Source organism: Trachymyrmex septentrionalis, unplaced genomic scaffold, assembly GCF_001594115.1.
Source record: "Trachymyrmex septentrionalis isolate Tsep2-gDNA-1 unplaced genomic scaffold, Tsep1.0 scaffold50, whole genome shotgun sequence".
Lineage (NCBI taxonomy): Eukaryota > Metazoa > Arthropoda > Insecta > Hymenoptera > Formicidae > Trachymyrmex > Trachymyrmex septentrionalis.
In genome coordinates, this window is record NW_017305673.1 from 696,629 (window position 1) to 709,458 (window position 12,830).

Consider the following 12,830-nt stretch of genomic DNA (forward strand, 5'->3'; position numbering starts at 1 on the left):
AAATATATATATATTCTTATTCATTAATAAAACTTTGTAAATATCATGATATAAAATAGTGTATAATTTTACATCTTATTTCTAAATATTATTTGTAAATTTTTCATGAACATCACTCTCTATAGAATATACGGTAAAAACATATAAAAGGTGTAAAAAGGTTTTTAGTATAAAAAACAAACATTCCGTATTTCTAATCTTTTTATAGTGTAAATAATATAAAGTTTGATATTTACTGCAAAATACACTATAAACAGTTATATTAGATAAATTAAGTTTCCGTTACGTACGACGTATATATCGGTATTATCCTACTTATGAGTAATACATAATTATTTATGAGTAATATTATACTCGCCAAAAGCTTTAGTTAACAAAACGATAAGATTATGCAAGTAAGTAAAGTGTGAAAACATTTGCGTTGGAGTATATAAAGGGAGAAACATTCCGAATATTTTGTTATTGTATTCGGTTTCGTCATCAGGAAATAGAAAAGAGTAACTTCTTATAATTTGATTGAATGTCGATCATGTGTTTATATTGTCGACTGTTAGTTGCTTTCGCATGGACGCTTGTCACCATCACGTCAATGGAAGCAGTCCCTCATGGAGGGAATCACACACATGATGAAGCCGGTGAAGGCAATGAATGGTTAAATATGTTTCTGAATTATGAAACAGGACTAAGAACTGCGCAATGGACCGAAAAGATGAATGTAAATCCTGACGAATTGGGTGACTACTTCGAAGGAGATATCATGGCTACAAATGACATTAAAAGAAACGTACTGAGTGATGATTGCGAGTATGCTAATTGGCATTGGTGGTCTGATGGCGTTATTCCTATCGTAGTCGATGGTGATTTCGGTAAGTATCTTCAACATTAAAAATTTAGCAACATTCTGTAATATATTCTTTAAAATCAATTATGTTTCATAATACACTGATCTTCGAAATTCTTTAGAGTGAAATCTCACTCTAAGAAAATTGAGCCAATTGAATTGAGTCCCGAGAAAAATGTTTTATATATATAAAACTATATAAAATTATATATAATTATTTTATATAATTTTATATAAAACATTTTTTCCCAGGTTATCAACTGTGTGTAAAATTGTCTTATTTTATTTTTGTTTACTCACAGATGAAAAAGGACACGAACATATACAACAAGCAATAAATGAATTTAAAAAGCGTACATGTATAGAATTTAAAGATAGAACTGACGAAGATAACTATGTCAAAATCAGTAGCGATTATTCTGGATGCTGGAGCGAGATTGGCAGAAAAGGCGGTGAACAAAAAATGAATTTGCAGATTCCTGAATGTTTAGGAAAAGGTGTTATCATACATCAGCTTATGCACGCTGCTGGCTTTTCTCACGAGCACACTAGATCAGACCGAGATAATTATGTAGAAATCAATTGGGAAAATATTCAAGAAGGTATTTATTCAAATAACAAAAGTTTAAAAGGATTCATTTTCTTAAATAAAAATATTTGATCTAATCGTAAAGGGACCTAACTGTCCCCCTCCGATTTTAAGAAACTTTTAGTATGTTATTCTCCAGACAAAAATAAGCGACACGTATTTTTTATATGCCCATACGCACTTTTAGAGGATGAAATACTCTTTCGAAGCGAATATCACTATAAGAGAACTGTAAGAGAAAGAAAAAAATTTTCAGAATAAAAATTGAATGAATTCAAATGTACTTTAGAATTCCCTAAAAGTGCGTATGAGCACGTAAAAAAAAATACGTGTCACTAATTTTTGTCTGGAGAATAACATACTAAAAGTTTATTAAAATCGGAGGACAATTGGGTTCCTTTCCTGTAAGTATATTCTTAATGCAGCTATAACTTTGCAATTAATTTATCGTTTAAAATATCTAGATATTTTTCAAGTCGCTATATTTTATCTATATATATATATCTCTATAGTGTATATATTGCTTCATGAAAATTTTCTTTCATTGTTTAATAATTATTAATGCTTTAACATTAAACAGCGACTTCTTGTGTAAAAATAACACCTTTTTTATAGTTATAAATACTTTTATTGTAATAATTGATTAAAATTATTTTGTTGATTTATGTTATAAGCTTTTTTCATCATATGTACTATACATTGGCATTTTCAGGTGCCAAAAGGAACTTCAAAAAAACTGAGCTAAACTGTAGTGATTTTGACATTCCTTATGATTATGACAGCATAATGCATTCTTCAGCATACGCGGGCGCCGTACATGATCACGTAAAAACTATTATCCCCTTAAAAGTAAGTATTAGTCTTATAAACATTTTATTACGATTAGCATATGTCTGTCGTTTCCATTATCGAAGTACTTTAATTATTAGACTCAAGAATAAAAAATCGTAGAAAAATTGTTTAAAAATGATTTTGTAAGGATAACTTCAAGTTTTCACGATAGATAGTCGAAAATTTCACAATTTTTTTGACACATGGCAGACTTATAAAGTAAGAAGAATTTTCCTTTTTTAAACTCATAGTTCTTTTTGGTAAAAATTACCAAATTCACATAAACTCAAAAATTATAATAACTTTTGGAGCTAAAAAATTTCAAGTTATAAAATTCTTTTTTAAATTTAAATTTTGTTCATTTTTGACAAAGATATTGTATGTACAATATTTCGAGCTAAAAATATACAGAACTTATAAACAATCTTATTACATATAACAATATTATTATGTATAAATAAAAGTAATTTTTGTAACATTAAGATTATCGTTGAATATTTTCAGGATCCAAATGTAAAAATCGGCCAGAGAGAGCGTCTCAGCGACTTGGACGTTATGAAGATAAATGTAATGTATAATTGCTCATCGATGTCATACAATCAAGTTATGTAGAAATTATCCTGGAATTGTATCCTGCATCAAAATAATTCTCATTAATTTTGCGATGCTGATAATCCATAAATAAAAAATTAATCTTAGCTGTAATTTTCATGATATACTAACCGTAAGTTTAAAAAATTTGAGTTTAATATAAAAATTAAGTGATATCATTGTTCAACGCCATTATAGAATATAAATATAAATAGTCATTTTCGATATATTTTTGCCTGCTAAACGTAAATTCGTTGTTCAAATTTAACGTTACATCACAATTTTGAGAAAAGTGGGATCAAAGAGATATATAGAATGACGATTTTTATGATTTTTATGACATGATAACACCGGCAGCACATTTTATTTTTAAGTTACTTTTATATTACGCGAAAGTATTAATATTTTAGATTTAAAAAGCATTTTAGCTGATTTCGATATTATTTTTTGTTTTCAAAATATATTAATTTGAATATAGTTCTCTCTTTTCAGTAGGCATAAATATATAGGAAAATGACTGTTTACATTCGCGATACCAAAAAAAAGTTAAGTTTTGTTAGTGTAATTAGCATTTATATATATAATATGTTATAGATTACTATCAATAAATAAAAACTAAATAAATATTACTTCGTGAACATTGTTTACTTTATCAAGGCAAAAAGCTTATATTGTATATACATTAATCTTAAAGTTATGTATAAATACACAAGTATATTCTTTATGGAACTTTACTCATTAAACATTTCTTTTATCGAAACTTGATCCATATATTCCTCGTTAATCGACTATGTATTGATTGACTCTAGAAATTAATAAAATTTAAAATTAAAACAAAGGAATATGTAAAAATTTTTATTTAAAAGAATTGTATTTTGAATTAATGATACATTTCAAAGAAGATTTGAGATATCTCGCGAAAATATTCTTTATTTGTACATCATTACGAGTGATTCGTAGAATACACCGCGGCAATGTATCTACTATTTACATTACAACGAAGTTTCTTACTCTATTTATTTTCGATAAAAACGCAGAGAAAAATTGCAATTAAAGATTTGCTCACTAATTTAAAAAGTATACATTCGCCAGAAAATTATTATTACGAAACGAACTTAAATATATCAATACATCAAATAAGTATAAAGTAAATTTTGAATTGTCATGTAATTACAATAGAAAAAAATGTAATATAATTTTTCAGTAAAGTTACAAAATGTGGCTAATAAATTTGATAATCCTTCAGATTAGTTATATATATATACGTTACTATATATATATAAACAAATACACATTTTTTAATGAAATTCCACATTAATATTTCTAAATAAAACTAATCAATTGATAACCAATTTTGTAAAAAAAGAATACAAACCTGTATGTACGTATATAAAATATCTATTTCTTATCTTATACGGTAGGAGATTCGAAATAACACAATAATCCCCAAAATAGTATACGTATGTGCGCGCACGCGCATGCGAGTATTCCACTTAATTTTTACATTATTTATTTTCAAAATATCTAGTAATAACTATATATATACTTATACTTTTTTATATAAATATACTTATACGTTTTCTAAATTCCTCTCTTTCATTTATATGTGTAAGATACACAATGTCTGTAATGAAATAATAATACGACAGTGCAATTGAATCGTTTGATTAAACACTGTGGAATCAACCGATCCAGGTCTTCTTAATGAAATCTGCCGCTCTTTCACCTGCAACATGTACATATACAGTTATAAAGAGAAAAAGAGGAAGATGACAAGGTTTACGTACCGATCATAATCGCTGGCGCATTCGTGTTGCCGGATGTGACCCTCGGCATGATGCTCGTGTCGGCCACCCTTACACCTCGCACTCCTCTGACTCGCAATTGATTGTCAACCACGGCCATTGGATCATCCGGCGGTCCCATTTTGCAGGATCCCGCCTGATGATTCTCTGGTGCAGTGTCATGACGAATCGCACATTCCCAGTAAGCGTCGCAGCCGAACTTGAGATGCTCGCAATTCTTCACGGGAGTTCGGTCCAGCTCGAAACCATACCTATAAGACATTTCCGTAGAATCCACGAAAATAAGTCAAGATACCTAAGACTAATCTAAGATTTTTTAATTATTTTTGATTATGATAAAAATGATCTATGATATAAGAAACTAGTGACTTGTGTTAAAATACGAAAAATTTTTTATTGAAAAAGTATTGCGAAAAATACGAATTAAAGTATAGCATTTGATTGAGTTCATTTTAGGCGATCTACAATTTGCGTCGAAGTTTAGAATCTAATTCTATTTATATTTTTGTATACTCCGCAACACAAATAAATTTAAAGAATAAAAAGAAATGCACAGAAACATATATTTTAAAATATCTACGTATATCAAGTATATAAAATTATAAACAGAATTTTATCCTAAAATCTAAAATGCAAGTAGTAAACCGTCCATGGGTTTAAGAGATTGTTTAGGAAATGTAAAAACAATAGCAAAAACAGGAATAATAATAGACATAAGTATTTATGCTCTTCTATCTGGAACTTTCATAAATTTTTTAAAGGGGATGCAACACGTCTGCGTTTACTTACATTCATGGAAAAAATTACTAAGAATGAAAGTTAATCTTATATAATACCTTTTGAGAGCCTGGGTATCCGTTAATCGGATACTGAACTTAACGGCTTCCACGAGAGCTGCCGAATCGTCGGGATGAGTCAAGTATTTGGGGTAGATCAGCGGCTTCGAGAGAGGATCGTTGTTTCGTAAGCGTAGATAACCGCGACTTTTCGGATGCAGGATAGTCGGGATGACGTAGATAGTGCGGTTCGCACCCTTCTTTTCGCCCACCATTCCAGTCTCCGCGCAATCGGCCAGGTAACCGCCGAAGATTAGCTGCACATCGGGATGATCTTCTTTCGGATTCGCGTACTTGGTGTTTATCATTGCTGTCACTTCGGATATTCCTAGATCAATGCAATGCTAAATGAATCTCGTTCTGTTCTCTGTTTTCAAAAAAAATCTAATAATGTTATTAATTTAATGAAATAATTTTGTGTGTGTATAGAACGGTAACAATTATTATCAAGGTTCCCACATCATTCAAAAAAAGATATTTTTACAACCAAATATTTATTTTACAATAAATTGAAGCGACAATCAATCCGTAGTAATATTTTATCCATTAAATCTGTAACTTCCAATATCAGTATATCATTGATTAATAAAGAAAAAATTCAATTATTAATCTGACTCACAGTTCAGTCGATTTTGCTGTTAGGCGAAGTTCGAAACATCAGTATTTCGAGCATAGATGCAATCGACGTTTTTGCGACACACTTAATGTATCCGGATCGCGTTTATTATCCTTATGTAATTTAATTGAGCTCCGAATCGCATATCTGATTCGCTGATGTCAAGAGAAGCGATTTTGCGAGCTGCATTTAGCGAGAACTGTGCCCCATTATAACGTCTCGCCGCGCCGCAGGCGTTCGTGCGAGGAGGCGAGAGACGCGATTTTCAGACGTGAAGGAGTTCAGCCTCGGAGGTGAAGCTTGTTAAAAACTAGCACAGCTCGAGGCTACCGATCGTACTGGATACCTTAAAAAGCGCTATGGGTTATGATCGAGTTAGTCTCGTGAAAGGGATACGTTACGGATATAACACACGCGACGGAGTACGTATCTACATAAATTCCCGAGCAATTTACTCGGTGAATTCCCGACGCGAAGTTATGCGCTCGCATCATTTTCATCGGTTATTCTCCTATCTTTAATAAAGCCCCAGGAATATTACAAGCGGAGTGCAAAGTATAATAGATATGCCGCCCAGTCGGAATTGTCTGTACAATTAAATGTATTAATTAGATTATCGTACAAAAGGCAAAATACGTGATCTCGAATAAACTTTTTCGTGCGTACTGTCTTTCATTCTTTCTTTTATTAATGGCACAATAAACACAAATGTTCGTACCTCACTATGGTTAGAGCTGGATATATTTTAGACACTTGTATTTGAAATAAAATATTTGAAATACAATTTGTATTTTGCATTTCAGAGAAGCGCACAAAAGTATTTTGTATTTCAAATACTGTAATAATGCATTTTGCTCAGCCGCGTCTAAAGTACACGTTAAAGAATGTGTGTTATCAAGAAATAAGAGAGTTACTGCCTCTTCTGGAAACTCTAACGTAAGTGAAATAGAATTTCCGCGCAATGTCGAGGGCTTGGCTTCGTTGAGGAATTTAATGATACATATCGTAATTAAAAGGTATTTTGTATTTAAAAAAATTTATAAGTATTTTCATTTTGTATTTTATATTTCAAATCGAAAGATTGACAGTATTTTGTATCTTGTATTTCAAATATTTTGATGCTGTATTTTGTTCAGCCCTGACAATGGTTAATCATACATAGAGCGATTTTTAATAATATGTGAGCATAACTTTAGAAATTAATTCAGGACACGGAAAGTTCATATAAACGTTTCTTCTGTCTATGATCTTCTTTTCCAAAATGCGTTTTCATGTTTCACTCATTTTTATTATAAACTGAGTTGGTTTAGCTGATTCTATTCAAATGTTTACTATCAATTTAAGATGTAATAATTAAATTAAGATGTTTATTAAACAGAAATGTGTCATGTGTGCTATGCTAATTCAGTTTGTAATGAAAATTAATAAAACACGAAACGTCTGTAACTTTCGGAAACAAGATCAGATAATACATATGTTTATATAAATTTTTATGTGTTATTTTTATCCTGAATTTATTTCTAAAGTTGTGCCTACTTATTATGAAAAATCCTGTATTCAGTCTCTTTTAATCGCTACTTACACGCGTCGTAATTAAACCTATAACGTAATGAAAATGCAAATGTATGTTTTGTAGAAAAATACATGATAATTACTCAAAGCGAATAAATATTAATTTATAAGAAGGAATTAGTGTAAATATTAGATTGATGATCAACCTTAAATATGATCACTGATGTTCTCACTAAATTATCGCACTTAAATTAATAATATTGCAATGAAAGAAATTATTAGCTATTGACATGTCTAAAAGTTACGTCAGATATTATGTATTTCATACATCGTTAAGTTATTAACTTTTAATGTTATATCAATATCTCTATACATTTCGTTTTTTATCATTGTATTTCTCAGACTCGTTGTTAGGTTTTTTTTCTTCGGGTCATAGAAAGCTTGAGAAATAATATTCGTACATAATGATGTATGGAGTGTATGTGAAATAATGGCACGGTACGAGGATCAGATAATTCGCATTGACAAATCATAAGAAGAGAGTCACGAGTACCGCACGAGGCGACGATCGGCTTCGAGTCGGCAATTCGGATGACGGTAAATAGATCTGTCGGTCGGGATAAGTCACGTAATCGCGGGTCGACAGAACCACGAACGTGACCATTGTGCAATAATACACTTTCACTGCTCGTGGCACGAAGTCCGTGAATTAACGCTCCAGAGATGCAACATCCTTCGACATGGTAAACAGGAAGGAGAAGCAGACTAGTACTTTAACCCGACCGCGTTGCCCCGATCAATGAAATTGCAACCCTAGGGAGTCGATCTCAGGTCTCGAGTTCTAATGTAATAACCCGAGACAATGATGGCTTATACTTGTGGAGTAAAAATACAGATAGGATCGAAGTTACGAGCTCTTCGATTTTTCTCCGAGAGCCACGCTAAACTTTATTTATGTTTCAAGAAATTAAATTTTTTAACTTACGTCATTGGTTAAATATTTTTTTGAAATTATGATAGACAAATCAATAATTGATCAAAATTTAATAAAATGTAAAACAAAACTGCAGCGAGTAATTTAATTGGAAACGTGATTAGGTATCCGTTATGTCTTGTTGCATGTATATGTATGCTCGACATATGTGTATATTACTTTGTTTTAATTTTACATATATAATTAATTTTTTTAATAGTGTTAAACAGTTTATTATTTTCCTAATTTTTATATTTTTAACAATTCTTTTCTTTTCTTAACTTTATTTGTTATTATATAACTGTAAATATTTTTTATATATATTTATTTTTAAATTTTTTTATGTTATCTAGGAAGGTTCTTTAGAGTGTGTGTGTGTGTGTGTGTGTGTGTGTGTGTGTGTGTTTAGTCGTTTCACTTTTACACAATTAAAAAATTTTTAAGTAAAGTTTAAAGCAATCTGTCTTACCTGTACCAGACATCAGTCCATCCCTGAAGAGCAAATATTCCATAGCGGTCGCCCAATTGAGAGGAGTAGTATCGGTATCATTGATGGTGAAGATCAACGCGTAGGCAACGTGATTGTGAAGATTCTTGCCGACACCTGGGAGATCGCGAACAACCGGCACTCCCACTGTATTGAGTTCATCTCGAGGTCCTATGCCGCTATTTAAGAGGATTTGCGGCGAGTTAACGGCACCTGAACAAACGTGATGATTTTATTGCGAGGATTTGTGTGCACGATAAGTAATGCTAAATGTATAACAATAAATCCTACAGATTTTGCCACTGAATATCGCGAACGTAAGAGGTAATGCAAATTTATTCATTCATTAAATATTTATAAAAAAAATATTTATAAAATTTATATAAAATATATTTATATAAAATATAAAGATTTGAAAATAAAAAAATAATTTCTTCAATCTCTATTGTAAATTTAATTTTATTATCTATTGTAGAATATTTAAAGATAAAGAATTTATCGGCGTGTATTTGTCTTCTATCGCTTCAATATCACTGCGAAGTCTAGTCCCAAAGACGTCGTAAGATGCGCAATCCATGTTCGAGAGAAATCGATTACTATCCCTCGAGAGAATTTGTAGAAGGATGAGTAACTGAGACTGATTCTCTATATATGTGTGTAGAGCGTGTGGTTTCTAAACACAGATTTCTATATATGCGACATTCTTGACATGAATAGGAATGTAGCTGCGCCTCTTCAGAGGCGTCTTCTTCCGTGTCAAAGATAAGACGGAACCGTCGATATATCCGAGCTCTCGAGAAGTCTATAGAGATTTGTCTAACTTGCACCGGTTTAAATTACACACGAATGCTAGCCGACGAAGAGTTCGTTATCCCAATTAATCGGTAGAATTACCTCCGCTCACGATCACCTCCTTCGCCACCGACACGTGTTTCGTCATTCCGTCGTGAAGGAACTCGACACCGACCGCCCTGTTATTCTCGTCGAAGAGGATCCTTGTCGCCGTCGAATTAAGCATTATGTGGAGATTCGGGCGGTTTCGGGCGGGACGCAGGAAGGCGCGCGCCGTGGAAAGACGTGAGCCATTCCTGGATGTGGTCTGCGCTATGGCGAACCCGGTGTGGGTTCGTCCGTTCAGATCAACCGTATCGTATCCTGATATAGATAGACAGATAGATAAATAAATGCGTTTATAAGAAATTTTGAAGTAAGTCCTCTAAAGTGGCGTCTATAATAAGATTAATTGCGTCAAATTTAATAAGGCTTTAAGTCTTAAACCGTAAAAGAGAGAAATTGATTAATCACAGTCGAATGTGAGGAGAATAATCGGCTATTGATTAATTTCTTACGGCTTAAGGCTTAAGGGTTAAATTTTACGCACTAAAATCTCATTGCAGACGCCGTAAAAGAACACAATAATGTATTGAGATTAAAGGCTAACAAAGACAAGACACGGTGAGTAGATAATACGAGAAGCAAAAATTGAGCGGAAATAAAAAGAAAAAGGTGAGAACAAAAGCAATTCATCTTGGATTTCTTCGATTAATCTTGATAAATTTAGAGGTAAAGATTGTGTGATTGCTCAAACCTCGCAATTACCTAATTCTTTTCCAGCTTCCAAAAGAGAGGTACTTAATGGCGGGTGGTAAGGAAACTGCATGACCGTGAGTGGCCCGCCGACCCCGTGATAGCCATAATCCATGCTGTTCACTTGCTGATTATCCTCGCTCCGTATAAAAAACGGTAGGACGTCGCGATAGGACCATCCGACGTTGCCGAGCTTGGCCCAGTCGTCGTAATCCTTGCGCGAGCCTCTCATATACATCATCCCGTTCATAACGCTCGTACCGCCGAGGACCTACGGATTTACGTTGTTATCTACAGTTTCATACTGTAGTTTCACATAGATACTTCATAACAAGTATTTCTGACAAAGAAAATCCTCTAATATATTTTTAATAAAAATCTACAAAATTATAAATTGTTAAATTTATTTTAACAGTAATTCATTAATTGCAAATTCATTAATTTTCTGTAATGACCAAAGATACTTAAGACTTTTAAAAGTAAATACATTTTGTATCTACTACCAACATTTAATCATGATATAATTTAAATCAGGAATTCAATTGAAAAACAATTAGAAAAGTTGATAGAAGATTGGAAGAATTATTGTAACATCGAGGTTTCTTCCTCTTTCCGTTTTTCTCTCAGCCAATTCTACATACTTTTCCTCTAGGCCAGTAACATTTTTTGTGTTCCTTGTTCAAGCAAGCCTCGTCCTCGCTCTCTGTGGTGTATTGCCAGTCGATGTCGCTGCCGATGAAGTTGAAGAAGAAGGAAGGTATCTGGGTGCCCGTTGGCTCGTCCAAACCAGCTTCCAGCAGCAATACGGAAAATCTCGGCTCTTCCGACAATCTGGCCGCGACGGTCGCTCCAGCGCTACCGCCTCCGATCACGACGAAATCGTACCTACAGAAGGAGAGACATCATCGCGTTGACATCGAATCCTAATATTAAACCTACATATATTTGGAAACAGTTACATTACAGAAATGTCATAAATCTTGTCTGGTTTTCTCTGGTATCGACAAAGTACTATATATGCATATCTCGTTACTCAGCCTTTGCGCTTAATTATCGAGCTGGGTCATTGATCTTGTGATCGGATGAAGCGCGACGAAATAGCATGAAAACTCTTAGCTTACGCAAATTCTTTTCATTGGAATCTCGATCCTTCTCCTTAATTTGAAAAATGACGTTTCGAAAGCGAGAATATCGTGTCGGATGATTGCTCGGTTTCCAACAATTTACGACGCATACTCATTTACGAAAGGCACGTTAATCAGCATAGTCATATTATTAAGTGATCCCCTTACTTTTTACGAATTAGAAACTGGGTTAGAGAGAGATGATAAAGAGAAATTATTACGGGAAAAAGTGAGAAATTAAACTCACTGTTAAACTGAATTATTTGTTCTCTCGTGATAAGTTTTCTTCTTCCTTTAATTGGATAATTAAATCGATAATTATCGTTGCATAATTAATAACGTAATAAGCCTCGTTCTGGGATTTAATTAAACTTTATTAAATTCGATTCCTAATTTGCCTGGTAAACTAATGATTGTTGCATCATGAATGTTGGTAAATTCGATCGATTTTGCGCCGCACCAGGCCCCTGTATTGGGGACGGTGCACCCTTTCCCTTCTAGCTATGCCTCCATATCGACATCGGGCGAAAGGCGGGTTTCTCAGGAGGTTGTTCGGGACGATCGTAAGTGTCCGTGGTATATGCTCTCAGCTGAATGCCACGGCGTGTCTGTATATCCGTATTTATACGCTAGGAGGGACAATGACATACTTTTACGCGCGAGACTTGATAGAACGGCGTACACACATAATAAAATACTATAAGAATCTCCCCGATCATCTTCCTCTCAATTCTGTCTTCGATATTATTAATCTGGAACCAATTTCCCCGATAAAATTGCCCGAGGGATACGTGCTTTTTAAATCGTAAACATTAGGTCATTTTTTTTTTATTTTTACATTAAAACTGCACCAAAACTTTCTGTCTCGTTTTTGCCAAATATCAAATACCTATTTATTCACTTTAAGTTCCAAAAGTGTAGTTCAATTATAGAAAATGAACTTATTGTAAGATAAAGGTCTTAAAAATAAGACATAAAAAAAGTATAAGTAGTTAACAATAGTTAATTAATAGAAAGTATCAAATTATTATTTTCAAA

At 32.9% G+C, this 12,830-nt stretch overlaps 2 protein-coding genes across 2 annotated transcripts in view; one reads left to right on the top strand and one right to left on the bottom strand.

Moving 5' to 3' along the window:
* Positions 1-347: 347 nt before the first annotated feature.
* On the top strand, positions 348-2,953 carry LOC108751598 (high choriolytic enzyme 1-like). The gene is made up of 4 exons (XM_018491855.1): positions 348-866; positions 1,144-1,443; positions 2,143-2,279; positions 2,766-2,953. Exons 1-4 carry the CDS (start codon positions 521-523, stop codon positions 2,871-2,873), a joined length of 891 nt encoding a protein of 296 aa, XP_018347357.1. The 5' UTR covers positions 348-520; the 3' UTR covers positions 2,874-2,953.
* A 1,678-nt stretch (positions 2,954-4,631) lies between these two features.
* LOC108751588 overlaps positions 4,632-12,830 on the bottom strand; it is a 22,479-nt gene continuing 14,280 nt past the window's right edge. The window contains exons 15-20 of the mRNA XM_018491837.1: positions 11,310-11,553; positions 10,681-10,939; positions 9,976-10,236; positions 9,064-9,294; positions 5,494-5,821; positions 4,632-4,908 (exon numbers count right to left, since the gene is read on the bottom strand). Coding sequence (XP_018347339.1) covers positions 4,632-4,908; positions 5,494-5,821; positions 9,064-9,294; positions 9,976-10,236; positions 10,681-10,939; positions 11,310-11,553 — 1,600 coding nt within the window. The remainder of the gene's footprint in view (positions 4,909-5,493; positions 5,822-9,063; positions 9,295-9,975; positions 10,237-10,680; positions 10,940-11,309; positions 11,554-12,830) is intronic.

Bases quoted from the DNA above. Each gene is read 5' to 3' on its own strand.
- LOC108751598 (XM_018491855.1), top strand. From the start codon at position 521: ATGTCGATCATGTGTTTATATTGTCGACTGTTAGTTGCTTTCGCATGG. The intron at 867-1,143 runs GTAAGTATCTTC...GTTTACTCACAG, and splicing joins CGTAGTCGATGGTGATTTCG to ATGAAAAAGGACACGAACAT. The intron at 1,444-2,142 runs GTATTTATTCAA...TGGCATTTTCAG, and splicing joins TTGGGAAAATATTCAAGAAG to GTGCCAAAAGGAACTTCAAA.